The sequence below is a fragment of the Ceratotherium simum genome, chromosome 6 (genome assembly GCF_057802395.1).
Source record: "Ceratotherium simum simum isolate JZ-2026a chromosome 6, ASM5780239v1, whole genome shotgun sequence".
Taxonomy (NCBI): Eukaryota; Metazoa; Chordata; class Mammalia; order Perissodactyla; family Rhinocerotidae; genus Ceratotherium; species Ceratotherium simum.
In genome coordinates this window covers 28623051-28643581 of record NC_141905.1, presented here as the reverse complement: position 1 = coordinate 28643581, position 20531 = coordinate 28623051, and the positions used below count along the sequence as shown (strand labels likewise).

The 20531-nt window shown below is 35.2% G+C and overlaps 1 protein-coding gene and 1 pseudogene across 3 annotated transcripts in view; both read right to left on the bottom strand.

The window, feature by feature from the left end:
- The window catches only part of P4HA1 (prolyl 4-hydroxylase subunit alpha 1), an 86960-nt gene that overhangs the window by 8088 nt on the left and 58341 nt on the right, over positions 1 to 20531 (bottom strand). For all 3 annotated transcript variants that reach the window (XM_004426988.3, XM_004426987.3, XM_014784876.2), the window contains 3 exons: positions 8550 to 8649; positions 4441 to 4494; positions 1397 to 1462 (listed from right to left, as the gene is read on the bottom strand). In XM_004426988.3, the coding sequence (XP_004427045.1) occupies positions 1397 to 1462; positions 4441 to 4494; positions 8550 to 8649 (220 nt within the window). The remainder of the gene's footprint in view (positions 1 to 1396; positions 1463 to 4440; positions 4495 to 8549; positions 8650 to 20531) is intronic.
- LOC147916818 (enolase-phosphatase E1 pseudogene) lies at positions 8656 to 20008 on the bottom strand (annotated as a pseudogene).

The window sequence follows — 20531 nt, the reverse complement described above, 5'->3', positions numbered from 1 at the left end:
CAGTTCTGAGTCCTCTGTGTGGGAGTTTCCCACTGGCTGAGAGAGCCTGAAGAACTACGGTTTCCCCGCAGAGGGCCGCCCCTCCCCGCCCTCTGGGAGCTGCGAGGACCAGGATCGCTGATCTGATGGGGAGGGAGAGGAGTTCTCCTTACCTCTCCCCACTTCCTCTGGGGGCCCAGCACGTTCCACTCTCAGATGTGCAGCAGTGTGGATCTTTCCGATCTTGCTTTTCACTGTCTGGGATTCTGTTGTTGGTCTGTGACTGTTCCTTTTGTTGTATCTTATCAGGGGAAGAGTTCACGGGAAAGCTCACTCTGCCATGACGCTGACATCACTCCCACATGCTCTTTTTAAGTGACAGTGACATTCTTCTTGAGTGGTAGGGGGTATGTCCCCTCCCCTTGAACCTTGGCAGACCTTTGTAATTGCCTCAATAAAATAGAGCAGAAGTGACACTATTTGACTTCTGAGGATGGGTAATAAAAAATGCCATGCACTTCTGCCTTGTTTTTTGGGGGGAATACTTGCTCTTGCAATTTAGTCACCATATGTGAGGAAGCCCAGTCCACATGTAGGTATTCTGGGCAACAGCCAGCCTCAATCTCAGCCTTCAAGATGACCCCAGTGCCAGCCATCATCTGACTGCAAATGCATGAGAGATCCAGAGCAAGAACCATGAATGAAGCCCAGTCAACTTCACAACCGTGAGAGAGAAAAATAAAATTATTTTAAACCATTCAGTGTTGGGGTGATTTGTTATGCAGCAATAGATCACTGGTACAAATATGAGCAAAGCTTAATTTTTTCTATATGTATGAATATATAAACAATTTTAAAAATAAAGTCATACTGTTTTGAAACTAAAAAAAAAAAAAAAAACAACTTGAGAATGGTTACCCTTGATGGGGCTTTAGGGTGCTGTAATGTGCTATTTCTTGATGATTGTACCAGATGTGTTCATTTTGTGAAAATTTACCAAGTTGTATACTTATGATTTGTACACTTTTCTGATATGATATATATCAATAAAAAACTCAGAAGTTTATTAAAATAATGTGTGTATATATATATATACATAAACTCATATAAATACATACAGAGATGATTATATATACATATTATAGATGACTAAATAGTCCATACTCCAAAATAAATAATGATTGTCTCCAAATTGTAGGACTATCAGTAATTTTAAATTTCTTCTTCAGGTTGTAATATTAAAATCTGAAAAAGTTACAAATGCAAAAAAAAATTCTTAACTCCCTTTACTTAGTTGTAAAAACTTTAAACTAGGATGTTGAATAAGACTAAACAGAACGAACATCTGACCACATCAAAATAAATGAGTCATGTGATCAAATCCCAACTTAAAATAAAAATTTTAGCTATAACTTACATAAAACAGCCATGTAGCAATTCTATTTCCTGTCCCCAGCTCTTTGAAAGCATCTGGCTCGTCTTTCTGTGAATAAAACACAACTAATTTAATGGTGTAAAATTCAGTACTGCACATTCTCCAGTGGCAACTAATCAGTAATATCCTGAAGGGTATGCCAGAAAACAACCCCAAAAGCTTCCTTTATAATGTTCAGTGCACTGTACAGATCAGGCACTCAAATATTTGTTGGTTGTTGATTCAGCTTGTACACCGAATATTCTTGATAAGACCATTGCGGGCGGTGGGGGGAACAGATTTATTAGCCTAAATAATGAGAAACAATATCTACTGTCCACTGATTATTTTAAAAATTAACACCTATAGTTTTAGTTCTCCCAAAAAACAAGAGACATGAGAGCCTCTTAGCTACATTTGTGAAGTCTATTCTCTATGGGTAAAAAATTTACCTTGAGATTTACTTTGAACTCACGATCTATTCAAATTTTACCGCTACTATGATAGTCTTTCTTTTGGACAGTCAGCACTTTAATCCGGCTGGAGAATTCACATTTGGCTATTTAAATTAAAATACAATAGTCTCTTGGCAATTATCCCAGAAAAATGAAAATGTATTTTTTACACATCTTTATTTGTAATACCCCAAAACTGGAAACTACCCTGATGTCCTTCAAAGGGTGAATGACTAAATAAACTGTGGTGCATCCATACCATGGAATACTACTCAGCAATAAAAAAGAACACGCTATTGATACATTTCCGTAAGAAATCAGATGAACCTCAAGGGAATTATGCTGAGTAAAAAGAGAGAATCTCAAAGGATACATATTGTACATAACATTTATATAGCAGTTTTGAAGTAACAATTATAGAGAAGAACAGATTAGTGGTTAACAGCAGTTTGGGATGGAAGGCAGAAGGATGTGTGCAGCTATAAAGTAATATTGCAAGGCAGTCTTGCAGTGATGGTGCAGTTATGCATCTTGATTGTGGTGGTAGTTACACAAAGCTACACATGTAATAAAATTGCAGAGACACACAGACACAAATGAGTACACACATACAAATCAGTACAAGTACAACTGGTGAAATAAATTCTGTGGCTTGTGCCAATGTCAATTTCCTTGTGTGACAGTGTACTATAGTTATGCAAGATGTAACACTGGGGAAGACCGAATGAAGGGTGCATGGGACCTCTCTACGTTTCTTTGCAACTTCCTCGGAATCTGTAATTATTTCAAAATAAAAACCTAAGGAAAACAAACTTAGTTACACTAACGTCAAGGCTTGAACTGTAGTTTTTCACATCATCCAAGACCCTCAGACATTTTTCAATAATTGAAAATAGAAGGAAAAGAAACTGAAAATATATTCTTTGCTGGCTTACATAAAAAAAGAATCTAGGATTCTGGGATTCAGTCAGTCAAGAGCTATAACACAATATAGACTGTTTTCTTTCAAAAGAATATACCCTTATTTAAAAATGGTAATAGACCAAGAAATTTATTAAAATACCTGGCCCATTCCTTACAATTCATGTAACTATGATAAAACTTTAATTAATTAAGACTTGGTAATGCCATAATTATGTTAAAGAAATAAAAATGGTCCAATATTTATTAATCTTAAGCAAGAGTACTTGGGCAAGGACAGCATTTTAATAAACTGTTTTGATATTATTTATTCTCCAGTCTCTTTACATCTATTTTATATTTTTTAACTTCCTGTCTCACAAAATGTATTCTTGTAATTTCTTCAGATTTCTGCCCAATTCACTAATTCACTTGAGCTCTCTTAATCTGTTTTAATTTATCCGTTAAATTTCAACAATTACTTTTTCTACCTAGAGCTTCTGTTTCTTTTACAAATATGTTACATCATTTTGAGAGTTTAATGTTTGTCCTTTTATTTTTTAAATATTATATTGTTATTTTATATTCTGTATCTGAGAATTCAAGTCTCTAACATCCTGGGGGGTCTAAATCTGTTGGTTGCTTCAGTCTCACCAATGGTGTCTTATTATCAATTAGCTATTTTTTTAAATGAGTTCATATTTAGCTGAACTTAATCTTTAAAATTCCTGCAGTGCCAGAATGAGGACATGAGTTTGTTTCTGCCAGGTACCAAGGAGCACTACTAAACGAACCTATTTTAAATCAATTTCTCCTCTTTCAGGGTAGTAAAAATTCAAATCCGAGATTCATATGAGGGCAGGCCTATGCTTTCAAACTCCCAGTAGAAGCTCCCCATACACATCACACAGTGAGAGGCGACTCTCCTTAAGCCTCCTGACTCAAAGCAGATTATTTTCAAGGCCATTCTTTCTCTTGCTTCAGGTGTTATCCTTCTGGAGATTTAGGTTTTACGCAGGGGTCTCAGGGTCAGGAGCCTACACTGTGGCAGGTCCTCTCACGGAGGTGTTAATCCCCAAAGTTCTAGATTCCTGAAGGTACATGCCTCCAGCCTCAGCTTTTTTGTCCCCTTTTAACACTCTAATTTTAGTCTCTAGGTTTTCTTTGTTCAGTTTGCTTTTGAGAATTTCCTTTACTTTCTTCCAGGCTCAGCAATGCATTTAAAAGTATTCTAAATTCTTTTACTGTAAACCTAGGTGTTTTTTTTACTGCTAAAAAGGCTTTACAGAGTATCTATTCCACCATGCTTCCACACAAATTCCAAATAGGCTAAGAATTTTTTTTGGTGTTTTGTTTTGCTTTTGGTGAGGAAGATCAGCCCTGAGCTAACATCTGTTGCCAATCCTCCTCTTTCTGCTGTGGAAGATTGGCCCTGAGCTAACATCCGCGCCCATCTTCCTCTACTTTATACGTGGGATGCCTGCCACAGCATGGCTTGATAAGCGGTGCACAGGTCCACGCCCGGGATCTGAAACTGCAAACTTTGGGCCACCAAAGTGGAACACACCAACTTAACCACTACGCCACCTGGCCAGCCCCTAGGCTAGGAATTTTTAATACTAAAAGAAAAGAATTAACATGCTATATCTAAGCTTCAGTGGAATGCCTATGTTCTCCATTTTTTTTACTTACCCGTGCAAAATCAAAATGGGGTTCATACTGTCCTCCAACTCCATAATTGGCTACCTGAAGGAGAGAAATAAAGCATGAATGAAAAACTATCAAGACTACTGTTCAAAAAATCTATGGAGCCTCATTTTGGCCTCCTATATATCATGTTTAGGTACTTCTAGAGAAATGAGAGGCAAAGCATTTTAAATCAATGAGAATGCCTAAGGAACCAAGGATGAAAAATTAAGGATAGCTACTACATGTTTGTTTATTATTTATTTATGAGATTGGCCATGAGCTAACATCCATTGCCAATCCTTCTCTTTCTTGCTGAGGAAGATTGGCCATAAGCTAACATCCGTTGCCAATCCTTCTCTTTCTTGCTGAGGAAGATTGGCCCTGAGCTAACATCTGTGCCCATCTTCCTCTATTTTGTATATGGGATGCCACCACAGCATAGCTTGATGAGTGGTGCATGGGTCCGCGTCTGGGATCCGAACCTGCGAACCCGGGGCCGCCGAAGCAGAGGGTGCAAACTTAACCACTACACTACCGGGCCAGCCTCTACTACATTATTTTAGAACCTTAGTTAATATGCTTTTCTTTAGCAAATGTTTGGGGACACATTTTTCCCTAATATATAACTTGAACTAAAATTTGAATTAGAATTTTAGAATTAAAATTTTTAGAATTAAGATTTTTTAGAATTAGAATTTTGAGATTTCTAATTTTCACTAAAAACTTTGGAATTAAAATCAAGACTCATGTTTTTCAAAGCCCAAAATTCTGGCAAACTCCCAATCTACTTTAATAAAATCTCTTTTCCTACATATTTTTTTCCCTACTAAGGTAAAAAAGGGAATAAGTTAACACCAACTTAATTATTCCTGCTGGAGGGCCCCAACAACTTTAGCTGGCTATGACAGTGTCCCAGTGGGAAGCAGCAAAAGGAAGCAAGAAAAATATTTGGTCTAAGTTCAAGTTCCAGCTTTCTTAGTTATAATATATGTAACTTTGGAATCTCAGTTTGTTTATTTATAAAATAAGGAGACCAATACCTTCCTTAACTCCCTCCTTCCATCCCAATATGACAAGATGCTGACAAAATGAAAGGAGAATGTAAAGAGCATTGCTGATGAAATGAAAGGAAAACATAATTAAAGAAGTATTGCCCATGGCAAAGTCCAAGTCCTACATAAGTTATTATTACTCTGGATATTTTACTTCTGTTGGATTAGCCTATTAAGTAGAAATATATCAAGTAGCCTGAAAGAGCCTGTGAAGGTTAAGCAGGTGAGAATAAATACAGATTAGGAAAGAAAAAGACACATCAAAGAGTTTTTAATAATCAGATGAATACCAAGGAAGTTGTAGATTACCATGGAACAAATGACAACTTGATTAAGCAAATTTAAATATAGGCAGTCCTGCTTTACACAGTTCCAAAATGCACAAATCTCAGATACCATAGTTTAGCTAACTGTTAAAACATCAGATCCCCAACAACACAGTTGAAATTTCAGTTACCATGGTATATTAACTGAGTAATTGCATAAAGTATAAATGTCGCTGCTAACTCTTCAGTCCAAAAATTACTATGTAAATAACAGCTGCACATCATGATCAATGACCAATCACATCACTTCTTTCAAAGTCTGTCAGTGACTGATCACATCTGTTATTCAGTTCATGCTCAGGCAGCAAAGCATGTAGTTGTGTTGCCTCTTTATCTCCCAGTGAAAACCCTAGTGATATTTTACAAAAATGGACAATTGGAAGAGGGAATTGGCCAACAAAGATAAAGTGCAGCAGAGAAATGGAAAGTGATAATGCTATAGTGAAATTCAAATCAAACTTAAGCAGAGATATAGAAGAAATAGGTGAATGAAAGAAAAGGTGAATGCTTCCACTTTTGCTGTTCAAGATACTCTAGATATGCAGCCAGAGGAACTTGGGGAAGGCAATTTCATTAACATGAGGAAAGTGAGTGTAACGGAAAGAATGAAGATGTCCTGAAGGAAGTGAGGTTGGAAAAAAATCTTCACAATAAAAGATCCCTCAGAGATATTTAACTACATTGAAAGCACAAAAGAGAAAATGTTGAAAGCTGATCCAAACTTAGAAGTACAACAATCTGCAAAGGCAGAGAAAAGACGCTCACTCTGTATCATAAGTTTCATGATGAGAAGAAGGAAAGTAATGTTTCAACTATTCTTGATAAACATTTACAAAGAAATAAAACACTTTAATTCTCAATATTTCTAATGTTTTAAAATACCAAGACAAGTGCCAAGAAAATTTAACAGGGAGGAATAGTCTTTTCAATCAATGATGCTGGGGCAATTGGATATCCACATAAAAAGAATGAAGCTGAACCTCTACCTCATACCATATACAAAAATTGACTCAAAATGGATCAAAGACCTGAATGTAAGAGATAAAAATATAAAACCCATAGGAAAAAACACAGGTGTAAATCTTTGTGACCTTGGATTAGGCAATGGTTTCTTAGACACCTAAAGCATAAGCAACAACAACAGCAACAAAAGACATATCAGACTTCATCAAAGTTTAAAAATTTGTGCCAAAGGATACCATCAAGAAAGTGAAAGACAACCCACAGAATGGGAGAAAATATTTGCAAACCATGCATCTTATAAGGGTCTAGTACCCAGAACATATAAAGAACACTTGCAACAATAAAAAGACAACCCAATTAAAAAATGGGCAAAGGACATGAACAGAAACTTTTTCAAAGAAGATGTATAAATGGTCAATAAGCACGTGAAAAGATGCTCAACATCGTTAGCCATCAGGGAAACACAAGTGAAAACCATAATGAGATAGCACTTTAAACCCATTAGAGGGCCGGCCCTGTGGCTTAGCAGTTAAGTGTGCGCGCTCCGCTGCTCGTGGTCTGGGGTTTGGATCCCGGGCGCGCACCGACGCACCGCTTCTCCGGCCATGCTGAGGCCGCGTCCCACATACAGCAACTAGAAGGATGTGCAGCTATGACACACAACTATCTACTGGGGCTTTGGGGGGAAAAATAAATAAAATTAAACCCATTAGAATGGCTATAATTTTAAAAAATGGACAAGAACAAGTATTGGCAAGGATGTGAAGAAACTGGAACCCTCAAACGTTGCCAATGAGATTGCAATATTGTGCAGCTATTTTGGAAAACAGTTTGGCAGTTCCTCAAGTTTTAAACTAAAGTTACCAAATGACCCAGCAATTCCATACGTAGATATATACTCAAGAAAAATTTAAATGTTTGTTTGTACAGAAACTTGTACACAAATGTTCATAGCATCATTAGTCATAATAGACCAAAGCGGAAACAACCCAAATGTCCTTCAACTGATAAACAGATAAAATGTGGTACATCCAAATAATAGAATATTCTTTAGCCATGAAAAGGAATAAAGTGCTGATACATGCTATAACATGAATATACCTTGAAAACATTAAGTGAAATAAGCCAGATACAATAGGCCACATATTGTATTATTCCATTTATAAGAAATATCTAGAATAGGCAAGTTCATAGACAAAAAGTAAATTAGTGGCCAGGGGCAGTAGGGAGGGGGAATGGAGGGTGATTACTTAAAGTATATGGGGTTTCTTTTTGGAGTGATGAAAATGTTCTGGAATTAGATGGTGATGATGGTTGCACAACCATGTGAATATAATAAAATCAGGGTAAATTTTATGGTTTGTGAATTATATCTCAATATGAAAGAGAAAAAATAAATTATTAAAAAAAAAGAATTGCCCTGGTCACCTGACAGGCCTAGGAATGAAAAAAAAAATTCCAGAGTACTTAATAAACATTAGTGTTACATATTTTTCATTTCCCTATAAATTTATAATCGACAATAAGAGTTTTTAATGTTTTAACAAAAATTTTAAAGGTCACAGAACAATCATGATTTTTCCCATTGATTAAGATCACTTTGAATGGTTTCAGCCTGCATATTCACTTTTACAGTCCCAAACTATCATGCCAAATGAGTACTGCCTGTACAGTGTTAGGAAATCTCATCTGAAGCATCTTTTGAAGAAGTATAAAGATAATTTAAGGATAATGTGATAGCAGATAATTTAAGGATAATGTGATTACTTACCTGTAATTCCTCTGCTGTGGAAACATCTAATCCTGTTAGATCTTGTATTCTCATATTAATTCGAGACACCACAGGGTTTTCATAGCCAGAGAGCCAGGCACTAAGAACAAGAATAAAATATTAGTTTTACTGAAAGCGTTTCAATACATGAAGACCAATAGCTGTCATTTAAAAAACCATAATATATGGGACAATAAGCCTTTATCTATAGCCATTTAGTTGATTTGCCTGTTTGACATGTTTTTTACTAACGAATGTTGCAATTTTTAAAAGATGTTACATTCTACAGTTAGAGATTGTAAAGGAAAAAACTAATCTCATTTATTACAGAGCTTCTATCAAAACAGTTGGATTAATGTAAGAAGGCTATATAGGGCTATCTACATTGAGAATTTTTTTAAATTCTGGGAAAATACATACCAAATTGAAAACAATTGTTCCTTCCAGTTAAAGTATAGGAACTGACTGGGGTAAAGGTCATAGGGTTTTTAGCCTGACATTTAATGCTAATATTTTATAAGAAAAAAAAATCTACATATTACTTGCATGCATAAGTTTTTAAAAGGTAAGCAAACACTCAGTAGGATGGCTATGATCAAAAAGATGGACAATAACAAGTGTTGGTGAGAATGTGAAGAAGTTGGAACCCTCATACACTGCTGGTAGAAAAGTTAAATGGTGCAGCCACTTTGGAAAACAGTTTGCAGTTCATCAAATTGTTAAATGTAGTTATCATAAGACCCAGCAATTCCACTCCTAGTTGTATACCCAAGAGAAATTAAAATCTATGTTCATATGAAAACTGGTACACAAATATTCATAGCAGCATTATTAATAATGGCCAAAAAGTGGAAATAATCCAATCGATCAACTGATGAACAGATACATAAAATGTGATATATTCATCTGATAGATGATTTTGCCATGAAAAGGAATAAAGTACTGACATATGCCACAGCATGGATGAACCCTGAAAACATGTTAAGAAAGATAAGATACAAAAGGCCACATATTATGATTCAATTTGTATGAAATGTCCACAACAGGCAAATCAATAGATACAGAAAGCAGATTAGTGGTTGCCAGGGCAAGGGGGGAATGGAGAATGACTCCTAATGGGTACAGGATTTCTTTTTGGGGTGATTAAAACGTTCTGGAATTAGATAACGGTGATGGTTGCACAACCAAAAAGACTAAAAACCACTGAATTGCATACTTTAAAAGGGTGAATTTTATGGTATGAGAACTATAGCTCAACAAAAAAAAAGGCACCCCAAAATCCAACTATTTCCTTTACATATGCTTTTTCACAGTCTATCCTCCTTTTTCTTTCCTCACTTCTCCTCTCATCAAGTTTTGATTCCATGATCCATCATTTCAACAATATTCTTGTTAAAAGACTAAATTCAGCTGTCTTGGCAAAAATACAATCCTGAATCAGTTTTTCTCCAAGCTTATACTGGTGTCACCAAACCCTACTGGAGAAAGTCATGAAATAGGTCAAATATGTTCCACTAAAAATTAATGAACACCAATTTCAAATGGGCCCTTACTCTTGCTCCCTCCTCTACTCTGAATCCTAACCTACCTCAGCCTCTCCCTTCACTCAGTAGATATCTCCTACTTCATAAAGAAATAGAAACCATACAATCTACCCACATTTGCATCTATCTGTTCCTTTTAGTTCATTCTAGGTCCTTCATTCCACTTTCAAGAAGATTTCTCTCCATTATTGAAATCCTGCCATTTTAGGAACTATAAATATCGATTAGCCCTTCTCTCTTTTATATAATCAATTTCCGTTCTCAATAATTCCTCCCACAGCTTTTAACTGGGCTTAAGTCTCTCTCAATCAATCAATAAAAAGTATTAAATATTCTTTTCCACAACACTCTATCTCCCTCCAGCTACCAATCTTTCACCTCCCTCTTCAAGTCAACTTTTTCACAGACTCATTTCTCAAATCTTTCCAATGTAGCTCTAGTCGCTTATCATTCCATCAGAATTGCTCTTCCTAATATCACTCATAACCTTACTGTGCTGCTCAATCTAATGAGATTTTCCAATTCTCACTGTATTTGCTCTTACAGTAACATTTCACAATGTTCACCCTTCTTGAAACTCTCCTCCTCCTTCATTCATTCTCCACGTATCCCTTCAGTCTCTCTGGCTGCTCCATCCTTAAAGCCTCTGCCACTATATTCTGCCTCTCTCCCAGTGCCCCAGCAACACTTCTTCAAGAACATGTTTCCTCTAGCCCTAAGGCTAGTGCACATGCTCTTCTCTCTGCCCAGAATATGTTTCTTTTTCACTTTGCCAAGTTAAGGCTCTGGATTATCACTTCAGTCATCTCTTCTTCAGAGAAACCTTCCTTGACTCCTCCTCATGCCAGATTAGGTCAAAGCTTCCTAATTTTTTTTCCCTTTTCTTTTTTTAGGAAGAGGAAGGAGGAGGAGGAAGTAGTTTTTACTAATCACAATGTGAAATTGACATGACGTGCTATTAGAATTAAACCAAGATAAATAATACTGTTATAAAATTTACACTTCTCACATCCATTTAAAAGGAAAATACATTAGGATTCTTCTTGATCTGATGGACTGATTTCAGTAAAATCGTTTTTTAAAATAGTAAATAACAATACATTTTCTCAAAAATCTGCTAAGAAGTTATCAGAGAGGCAACTATAAAATCTATAATGATAACAATTGACAGGATTAGGACTGTTCTGTAAACATTAAGAATCACTTCTCTTGGGCCGGCCCCATGGCTTAGCGGTTAAGTGCGAGCGTTCCACTACTGGCAGCCCGGGTTCGGATCCCGGGCACGCACCGACACACCGTTTGTCCGGCCATGCTGAGGCCGCGTCCCACATACAGCAACTAGAAGGATGTGCAACTACGACATACAACTATCTACTGGGGCTTTGGGGGAAAAAAAAAAGGGAGGAGGATTGGCAATAGATGTTAGCTCAGAGCCGGTCTTCATCAGCAAAAAGAGGAGGATTAGCATGAATGTTAGCTCAGGGCTGATCTTCCTCAAAAAAAAAAAAAAATCACTTCTCTTTTTCAGCTATTACATCAATGCACCTTTTTCACTGGTAAGGCAATTGTTTGCTGTGGGTGCCACAACGATTACCAAGTTTCCTCTTAAGTAACATATACTTGATTGTTTACGACTGAATTGAGTTTTTTTTTTAATTCTGATCTCTTTTGGAGCACAAGCAAATATCTTTGTCTTTTGTATACAGGTGGGCAAATATTGTGAAATGCAGCTGTTGTAATCTTCTAAATTTTATTCCCTCACAATTAAACAAGGGCAATTAATAATTATTGGCAATAAGCCTTTCAAACACTTCAGTTTTTAAAATAGCAAGCCTTCTGAACAACTTCTCAAAACTAGCTTTCCATTTTGGTCCATGACCTGATACACGGCACATTTGATCCGTATTTAGTAATTTCTTCTATTGACTACACTTTGCCCTCAGTAAGGATTAATGTTGTGGTTGCATACAATTTTTACATATAATAGATTTAAAAATAACTTTTCATTTCACTGAACTGAGATTATTTTTCACTCATGTACCTGTGGAAGGTAATTTGAACACACACATATTTGCATACACGTGTATATACATGTATTGTTAAAGTAAGTTACTTTTACCATTAAAATAAAACAGGGACCACTATGAGGAACAGTTTGTCTTCTTTAGAAATCCTTTTCTAGGTTGAGGAGGGCAAATACAGTTTGCCGAAGGATCTGATGAGGCTATAGTCTTTTCATCATCTGTTAATCCCACATTGCCATGTTTTACCACCACAGCTACATGAATCTCTGCTTCCTCAGCAGCACTAGCCTCTAGAGAAACATCTGTCAGAAACAGAATGTTGTTGACTGAGCACTCAATGGTGTCTGCAATCTTTCAATAACTCTCATTCTCCACTTTTGCCCAATCTTGGTATCAAAGTAACTATCAACAAACTCAAGAATATTTTCCTCTGCAGAATGCCCAAGTAATAGTTTCTGTGCCTCTACACTCCCTGAAGAATAGATACACACCTTCATTCCAGCCTCTCTCCATTTCCTAACTGCTAGAACTACGTCTTCAAGAATGCTGCTTTCATGTACCCAGGTGTGAATGCTGCCCTCCACATGTAGCCCTTCAGTACCATGGTCTTTCAGTCCAGAGACATCTACCGGGACATGTTATCTACCACAGCCTGGATCATCTATTACAGGTCATCCACCCCATTTCTGGATGCTGCAGGGATCAGAACACCCCATCCCAGTGGGAATCCTCTTCAGCCTATTTCCTCAAAAGACTAGAGGTCCTACTAGCACTCTTTCTTTCCAAGAGGGAAGAAGTATCTTTGCAGATACTCAACATTTTCTTTGAAGTAAGAAAATAAAATGTTCTTCACAAAAGCAATCAAGCTTGTGGTACCTTCAATAACTAACAGGATCACAGTGACTTTGGTGGGCACCTGCTGGATGCTACTTTGGGAATCATCCTTGTGGTAGAGAGGGTGGAGGGTGGTGGCAGCTGTACCCCCAGAACCATGCTGGGCTACTCACAGCCCTCCATTAATCTCAAAGCTGCCAACTTCCTGCAGCCTGAAGCACATCCAGGAGAGGCTACCTCTGTGTACCTGGAAGTAGAGAAGGCAACTGCCCCTAATATGTTTTTATAGTACTATATATCCTTCTTTTGTAGCATGTATCACAGTAATTGTACATTAATTTGTTATTTGATTAAGGTAAAATGTCTTCATTCAACTATTAATTCTAAACACATATAAATTCTGTCTGGTTTTGCTCACCATTATATCCGCAGAACCTATTACAGCACTTGGCACATAGCAGAGGCTCAATAAATATAGTCATGCATCACTTAACAATGGGAATACATTCTGAGAAATGCGTCGTTGGGCTATTCTGTCATTGTGCAAACATCATAGAGTGAACTTACACAAACCTAGGTGGTATAGCTTACTACACACCTAGGCTATATGGTACTAATTTTATGGGACCACAGATGTATATGTGGTCCATCACTGACCGAAACATCATTACATGGTACGTGACTATATTTGCTGAATGAATGAATGAATCCTGAAGACTTCTTAGAACTAATCCAAGATTTATTCTATTTTACCGTAATTATTTGTCTGGTGATCTCTTGCAAATTTATAAGGACAGGCTGAGTAGAATTCCTCAGTGTGGCAGAAATAGGAACAACAACGAATTTTATTGTTATAAAGGATGTAGCTGATAAATATACTAAGAACTTATACCTCCCAATTCTGACCAAGTTCCTGGTAGAACTAACCCAGTATGTCAATGTTATCTATCTTTTCTGCCCGGCAACAATTTGATAGATTTTTGAATTTTATAAGCAACCAACTACTGACTTGACTATTATAGATAACTGCAATGCAAGATTGGCAAGTGTTCTAATAAAGTTTCAAACTGAACACATCTTGATAAGATAACTGTTCCTATTCTATCCTGGAACCTATCACCCAAAGAGAACCTGGCTTCTATTTCTGATAGCTTCAACTTCCTCCCCTGCTACCACCAACTTTTAAGCATCTATTTTTACCTTTTTCTCTTATACTTTGGTAAAAGCATTGTCTTTTAGTAGAGGCTGGATGGTCTATCTATACTTTTGAATCGACCCTTTCTAATTCCACAGGCCTTACTCCAGCAGTTATCCTTCTCTTTTTATCTTGACTCTTTTCCTTGACAATGCTTGCTTACTCTCCAGCCTGAAGTCTCCTGCTACCAGGAAGAACATCTTCAACTTTTGCCATTCCAGCAAATTACCATTCCAATCTTTCACTTTACACTTTTAAAATTATAAAAGAAATGCTTATCATATTCAACAAATGGTCCTGGGACACTGAATAACCACATGCAAAAGAAGGAAGTTGGCCCCCTACCTCACACCATATAAAAAAATTAACTCAAAAGGGATTAAATGTAAGAGCTAAAATTATAAAACTCGTAGAAAAAAACATAGGTGTAAGTCTTTGTGACCTTAGATTAGACAGTGGTTTAGCTATGACATCAAAACTACAAACAACAAAAATAGATAAACTGGACATTATCAAAATAAACCTTTGTGCTTCAAAGGACACCACCAAGAATGTAAAAAGACAACTCATAGAATGGAAGAAAATTTCTGTAAATCAAAAGTCTGAAAAGGACTTGCATCTAAAATATGTAAAGAACTATTTTAAAAAATAATAAAAAATAAAAAAGAACTATTACAACTAAATAACAGATAAATAACTCAATTTAAAAATGGGCAAAAGATCTGAATAGACACTTCTCCAAAGAAAATATGCAAATGGCCAATAAGCACATGAAAAAATGCTTGACATCATTAGCCACCCAGGAAATGCAAATCAAAACCACGAGATACTACATCGCACCCACATAATCAAAAAGATAGACAGCAAGTGTTGGTGAGTATATGGAGAAATTGGAAGCTGGCATACATCACTGGTGGGAACGTAAAATCGTGCTGCCACTTTGGAAGAGTTTGGAAGTTCCTTAAATAGTTAAACATAGGGTTACCATATGACCTAGGAATTCCACTCCTAGTTATATAACAAGAGAAATTTAAACTTATATTCACACAAAAACTTGTTCCTGAATATTCAGAGCAGCATTATTCATAATAGCTAGAGAGTAGAAACAACCCAAATGTCTATCAACACATGAATAAGACAGATAAAATGTGGTATAGCCATTCAATGGAATATTGTATTGTTCAGCCATGAAAAGGAATAAAGTACTGATACATACTTCAACATGAATAAACCTTGAAAACATTATGCTCAGTGAAAGAAGCCAAATACAAAAGGCCACATTTTATGATTCCACTTATATGAAATATCCAGAACAGGCAAACCCATAAAGACAGAAAGATTAGTGGTTGCCTAGGGCTGAGTGGGGGGAGAGGGAGGACTGAGGATCGGGTGTTTATGGCTAGGGAGTGCAGAATTTCTCTTTGGGGTAAGAGAAATTTCATTCATTACTTTCATTCATTTCATTACTTTCATTTGGGGTAATGAAAACGTTCTAAAATTGATTGTGGTGATGCACGTATGACTCTGAATATTCTAAAAGCCACTGAATTGTACACTTTACCTGGGTAAATTGTATGGGTTATGTGTATATCTCAATAAAGCTGTTTAAAAAAAAAAAACAAAAATTTCAAACAATACAAAAGTATATAATCCCTTTCTTAGTCCCACTCCTCACAGGTAAACACTATTAACAAATAGGTATATATCCTCTCAACATGTTCCCCTGTGTATAAACAAACATACAGAGAGAATTTTTTTTAAAGAAGGGAATCCACCCACCCTCTCATCTCCCACCTCACTATATACATATACTCTTTTTCCCCTGAAAATACTCCTGACATTTTTCCAATTCAGTACATATACCACTTCCTCATTTTTTAAAAAAATTGTGGTAAAAAACACAGAATATAAAATTAACCATTTTTAAAAAAATATGGTAAAATATACATGACGTAAGATTTACTTACCATTTTAACCATTTTTAAGAGTACAATTAAGTGGCATTAAGTATATTCAGAAAGTTGTGCAATCATGACCACTATCTATTTCCAGAACTTTTTCGTCATCTCAAACCGAAAGTCTGTACCTATTAAACAATAATTTGCCACTTCTCTCTCCTTCCAGCTCCTGGTAACCTCTAATCCACTTTTTGTCTGTATGAATTCACCTATTCTAGGTACCTCCTATAAGTAGAATCATACAATAGTTGTCCTTTTGTGTCTGGCTTATTTCACTTAGTATAATATCCTCAAGGTTCATCCAAGTTGTACCATGTGTCAGAAACTCATTCCATTTTAAGGCTGAATAATATTCCATTATATGTATATATCACATTTTATTTATCCATTCATCCATCAATGGACTCTTGGGTTGCTTCTACCTTTTGGCTTTTGTGAAGAATGCTGCTATGAACATGGGTGTACAAGTATCTCTTTGAGTCTCTCCTTTCAATTCTTTTGGGTATATATCTAGAAGTGGAATTTTTGGATCATATGGTAATTGTACATTTAACTTTTTGAGGAACTGCCACACTGTTTTCCACAGCAATTGTACCACTTTTACATTCCCATTCCTCAGTTTTTTTTTTTTAACTGGTGCTTTTCTTTTTTACTTTTAATTCCAAAATGACCACATGGTCTATCAATAAAGCACTAGTTAAAAAAGATTATTTCTAACTTTTCTCTATTACAAAACAGTATTGTAATGAAAATTTATGTATGTCTTTGCACACTTGTGAGAATATCTCTGTAGGATAAATTCCTAGATGTGGAACTGCTAGAAAACTTTTACATTTTGATAATAGATGTCAAATTGCCTTCTAGAAAAGCTGCAGTGTGATTTTTACTCCTGCCATTTATGAGACAGCCTATTTCATAAAATCCTTGCCAGTATCAATCTTTTTAATCTTTAACAAGCTTAGAGGCAAAAATATTTTAACTGTTTAAATTTTTAAAAACATTTTAATTTGCACTTCTCGTTATTTCATAAACGGTCTCAACAGGAGGTTTGAGGCTTAGCAGTTAAAGTCATTGATGATTGCAAGTTTAAAAAAAAATTATTATCTTAATGTGGTTCTGTTATAGTTGCTACAGAGGAAAATGAATTCTACTGATACATGGGAAGTTATTTCACTTAATTTGACTTTCATGTGAAAACCTCTCCAAAATATAATAAATATTCTCCTTAGCTGGAGAACTCCATACATTTAAAACATTTTATTCATCTGGATCCCATCCTTAAACCATTATTGCTAATCTGTCTTTAGCAACGTTATTGTAGACCTATTAGGTAGTCTAAGAAATTAACTCTGAATTTACATTGCTAAAAATTCAGTGGAGACAATGATAATGTAACATATCTTAACTGTCTATTCTTTAGGATCTGGAAGTCTTATTCCTGCATTAAATTAAATCATCAGAAATTAAGGTTCTTTCTTCTAGTACTCAGTGCTTTAACTGAGTTAGAATGTAAAGTTACAGCATTTACTGGAACAGGAAAAATCATTTGAATAATATTTCTTTATCTTTTTTTTAAATTGAAAATGTCAACTAAGTTATACAGTGTTTTTTCCACAAAACATAATTTAGTGCCAGAAGAAAAACAGAACTCTTTCTCCGGATAATTTTATGCATCCTCTTTTTCCACTAATAACTAGATAACCCAAAATACCTTCCTTTTGGTCTTAATGACAAGAACCTGAGAGCTAAGTTGTACATGCAGAGAAATGTTTCTAACGAGTTTCTGCTGGTAAAATCTTTATTATTCTTTTAATATATGATTTTTTAAAATCTCACTGGAATGCTTTATTCGAGTAAGGAGCAACATTTTCACAGTGCATGACTATACTTCTAATACATCAGTAAGGAAGGCATGCTCAAGTAAACAAAGAGACAATGCCATTTTGGATGTTTTACAGATTGTTACAAAACCTCCCAAGGAAAACATTAGTGATATAACGTGAATACTATCACTACCTTCTTCTTCTAACCCAATACATGGGAAAATCAACATTTTACAATTAGCTAATATAAAATCACTATGTGATTTTTTGCAAAGGCAAAAGATAATTCAGGGCCCAAAGTGCCAGTTACAGAGGGCAAAACTTTAAATAAGTCTTCTCTAAGTGTTTGATGGTTAACAAAGAAAGGCTAATCACCTAGACTGGGAATTTCTCTAGTCTCTTTGATTCTTAGTGGGACAATGATGCAATAACACTATAATCTGTCCATTTCAGTTATCGCAATCTGAGAACCACTGTTCAACCCAATAGAAGGCAATGTTGTTAAAAGTTAACGCCAATTAAAAAAAACATATCTGAAATCATTCAAAGCTACTTGTATTTGCCTCTATATTGTAAAAATATTAACATACTTTTACACTCTATTCACTCCTTATTAACATGAGTAAATGAAATCTTAAGCATAATAAAATATCATATCATAGGAAATCATATTTCAGAGTAAAAAAATGAAAACCACTTCCAAGAATGATCTACCAGAATCAAAGCAGCTTTTTCTACCACACTAAATAGGCTATTTGCATATCTCATTATTTATATTACCTTAACTGGACTTTACGAGCTCACGTAACTAAAATCAGAGCACGTAGCTGAATGTTTACCTTTCAAAAACTAAAATTCCATTTCTCTGATTTAGCCAAAATTATTAGGTTCTCCATTAACAAGCTGCAGTAAATTTTTAGTTTTTTTTTTAAATACTGGAAAAGACAGAGATAACTTGCCAAAAGTTCACAGATAAGTAAATAAAAACTTTACATTTTTTAAATAGTAATGGATTTCCACACATACTTTTCCCCCAAAAAATTCTATTTGCTAGAATGCTAGACCATATTTTTACTTCCACAGAAGATGATGCAATCAGTTAGAAATTTCTCAAAAGACAGATATTTGAAACTCTCTTCTGACTCTCTCAAAATACAGATGTTCCCAGAGCAAAAGAGATTACATTAACTGACATCAGTACCAAATTCTTTCTTCTATTTTGCATTTGAGATGCCTTTTTCAGAGGTATAATTTATGAAGAAAACATAAAACACTCATTTATTTCACTTGTAGGAATGTTCAAAATCCAGATTTATACAATAATGGGTAGAAAATATCTTAACATAGCTATTAAATTCCCAAAATAGTAAAAACTTTTATTTGTTAAAATATGAAATGTATTGGATATTTTATGGAGCAAATTACTTCTTTAACAGTTAAGACTTCTCTCTCTCAACATGTATATTTTATTTTTAAGAGTTGCTAAACAATTTTCCTTAAGAGTAAAGATGAAAATCACTGTGCTATGGAATTCTTTTTTTACTAGGTTGTTTTGAACACAAACACACACACATACTCTGTATGCTCTGCCAACACTGGGTGAATTTATTCCGGCGTTACTCAGTCTTCTAATGCTTCTAATGTTACTGGCTAAATGCCTTCTATTATATATTATCTTTATATATAATATAAAGCATGGCTGTGCCTTTCTCAAAAATCCAATAAAATTGCTTCTCAGAGCTATAAAATTAGAATATTTTAAAAATAAGCTCAAAATGTTTAGAAATATTTAAGTCTTAATGAAAAACATCTTTGTGGATCACCTTTCCAAGAGTAATTTACTTTGACTTGTTGTAAGAGTCCAATGACTCTGTGAGCTGGATATTTCTTCAAAAGGTCCACTGCATACATAGGAAATTTCCAAAAATGGCTTACAAACACTAAGTTCATGAAATTTTGTTTTATATGCTTCCTAAAAGCATCCAAAGCTGGGGAATTTAGATACTTACAAGCCTTATGACAGTAAAAATGCCTAAAACCATGCAATAATCTCTGATAAATTATATAATGGCTTAAGTTATTTTTTAAAAAATAGGTAAGGGGTTAATTATTTAGACATGAAAAAGGTCCTATAACAAAATGGAAAATTAGCTTAAGCTTAACTTAAAATTAGAGTTAATTAAAATGCACAGAAGCATTCTAAATCATGTCTCAAAACATGTCTAATCCAAATTAGTTTCTGTAAATCCTTACCATCTATTGGTGTTCCGGAAATCAAAATCATATTATAAGAAATTTAATTTTCTTCATGTCTTCTAAAGGGGCAAGGGGGCAGGTAGTGGTATAGGGCAGACAGTAAGGGAACCAGGATATCAGTGTGGGGATGCTGAAGGTTAATATATGAAGGACATATAGCTTTGCCCAAAAAGAGTAAGGAAATGAATCAACGCATTCTGTCCAGCCTTCACAGTACATTTTGTTATGACTTACAGTAAGGAATAATATTCAAAACTTTTTTGTTCGAGTACCTCATAAAATAGTTGTTAAAATCTATGTACTCCTTTGCACAATTTTTTAGTTGACAACTAAAATTTTTCATCATAA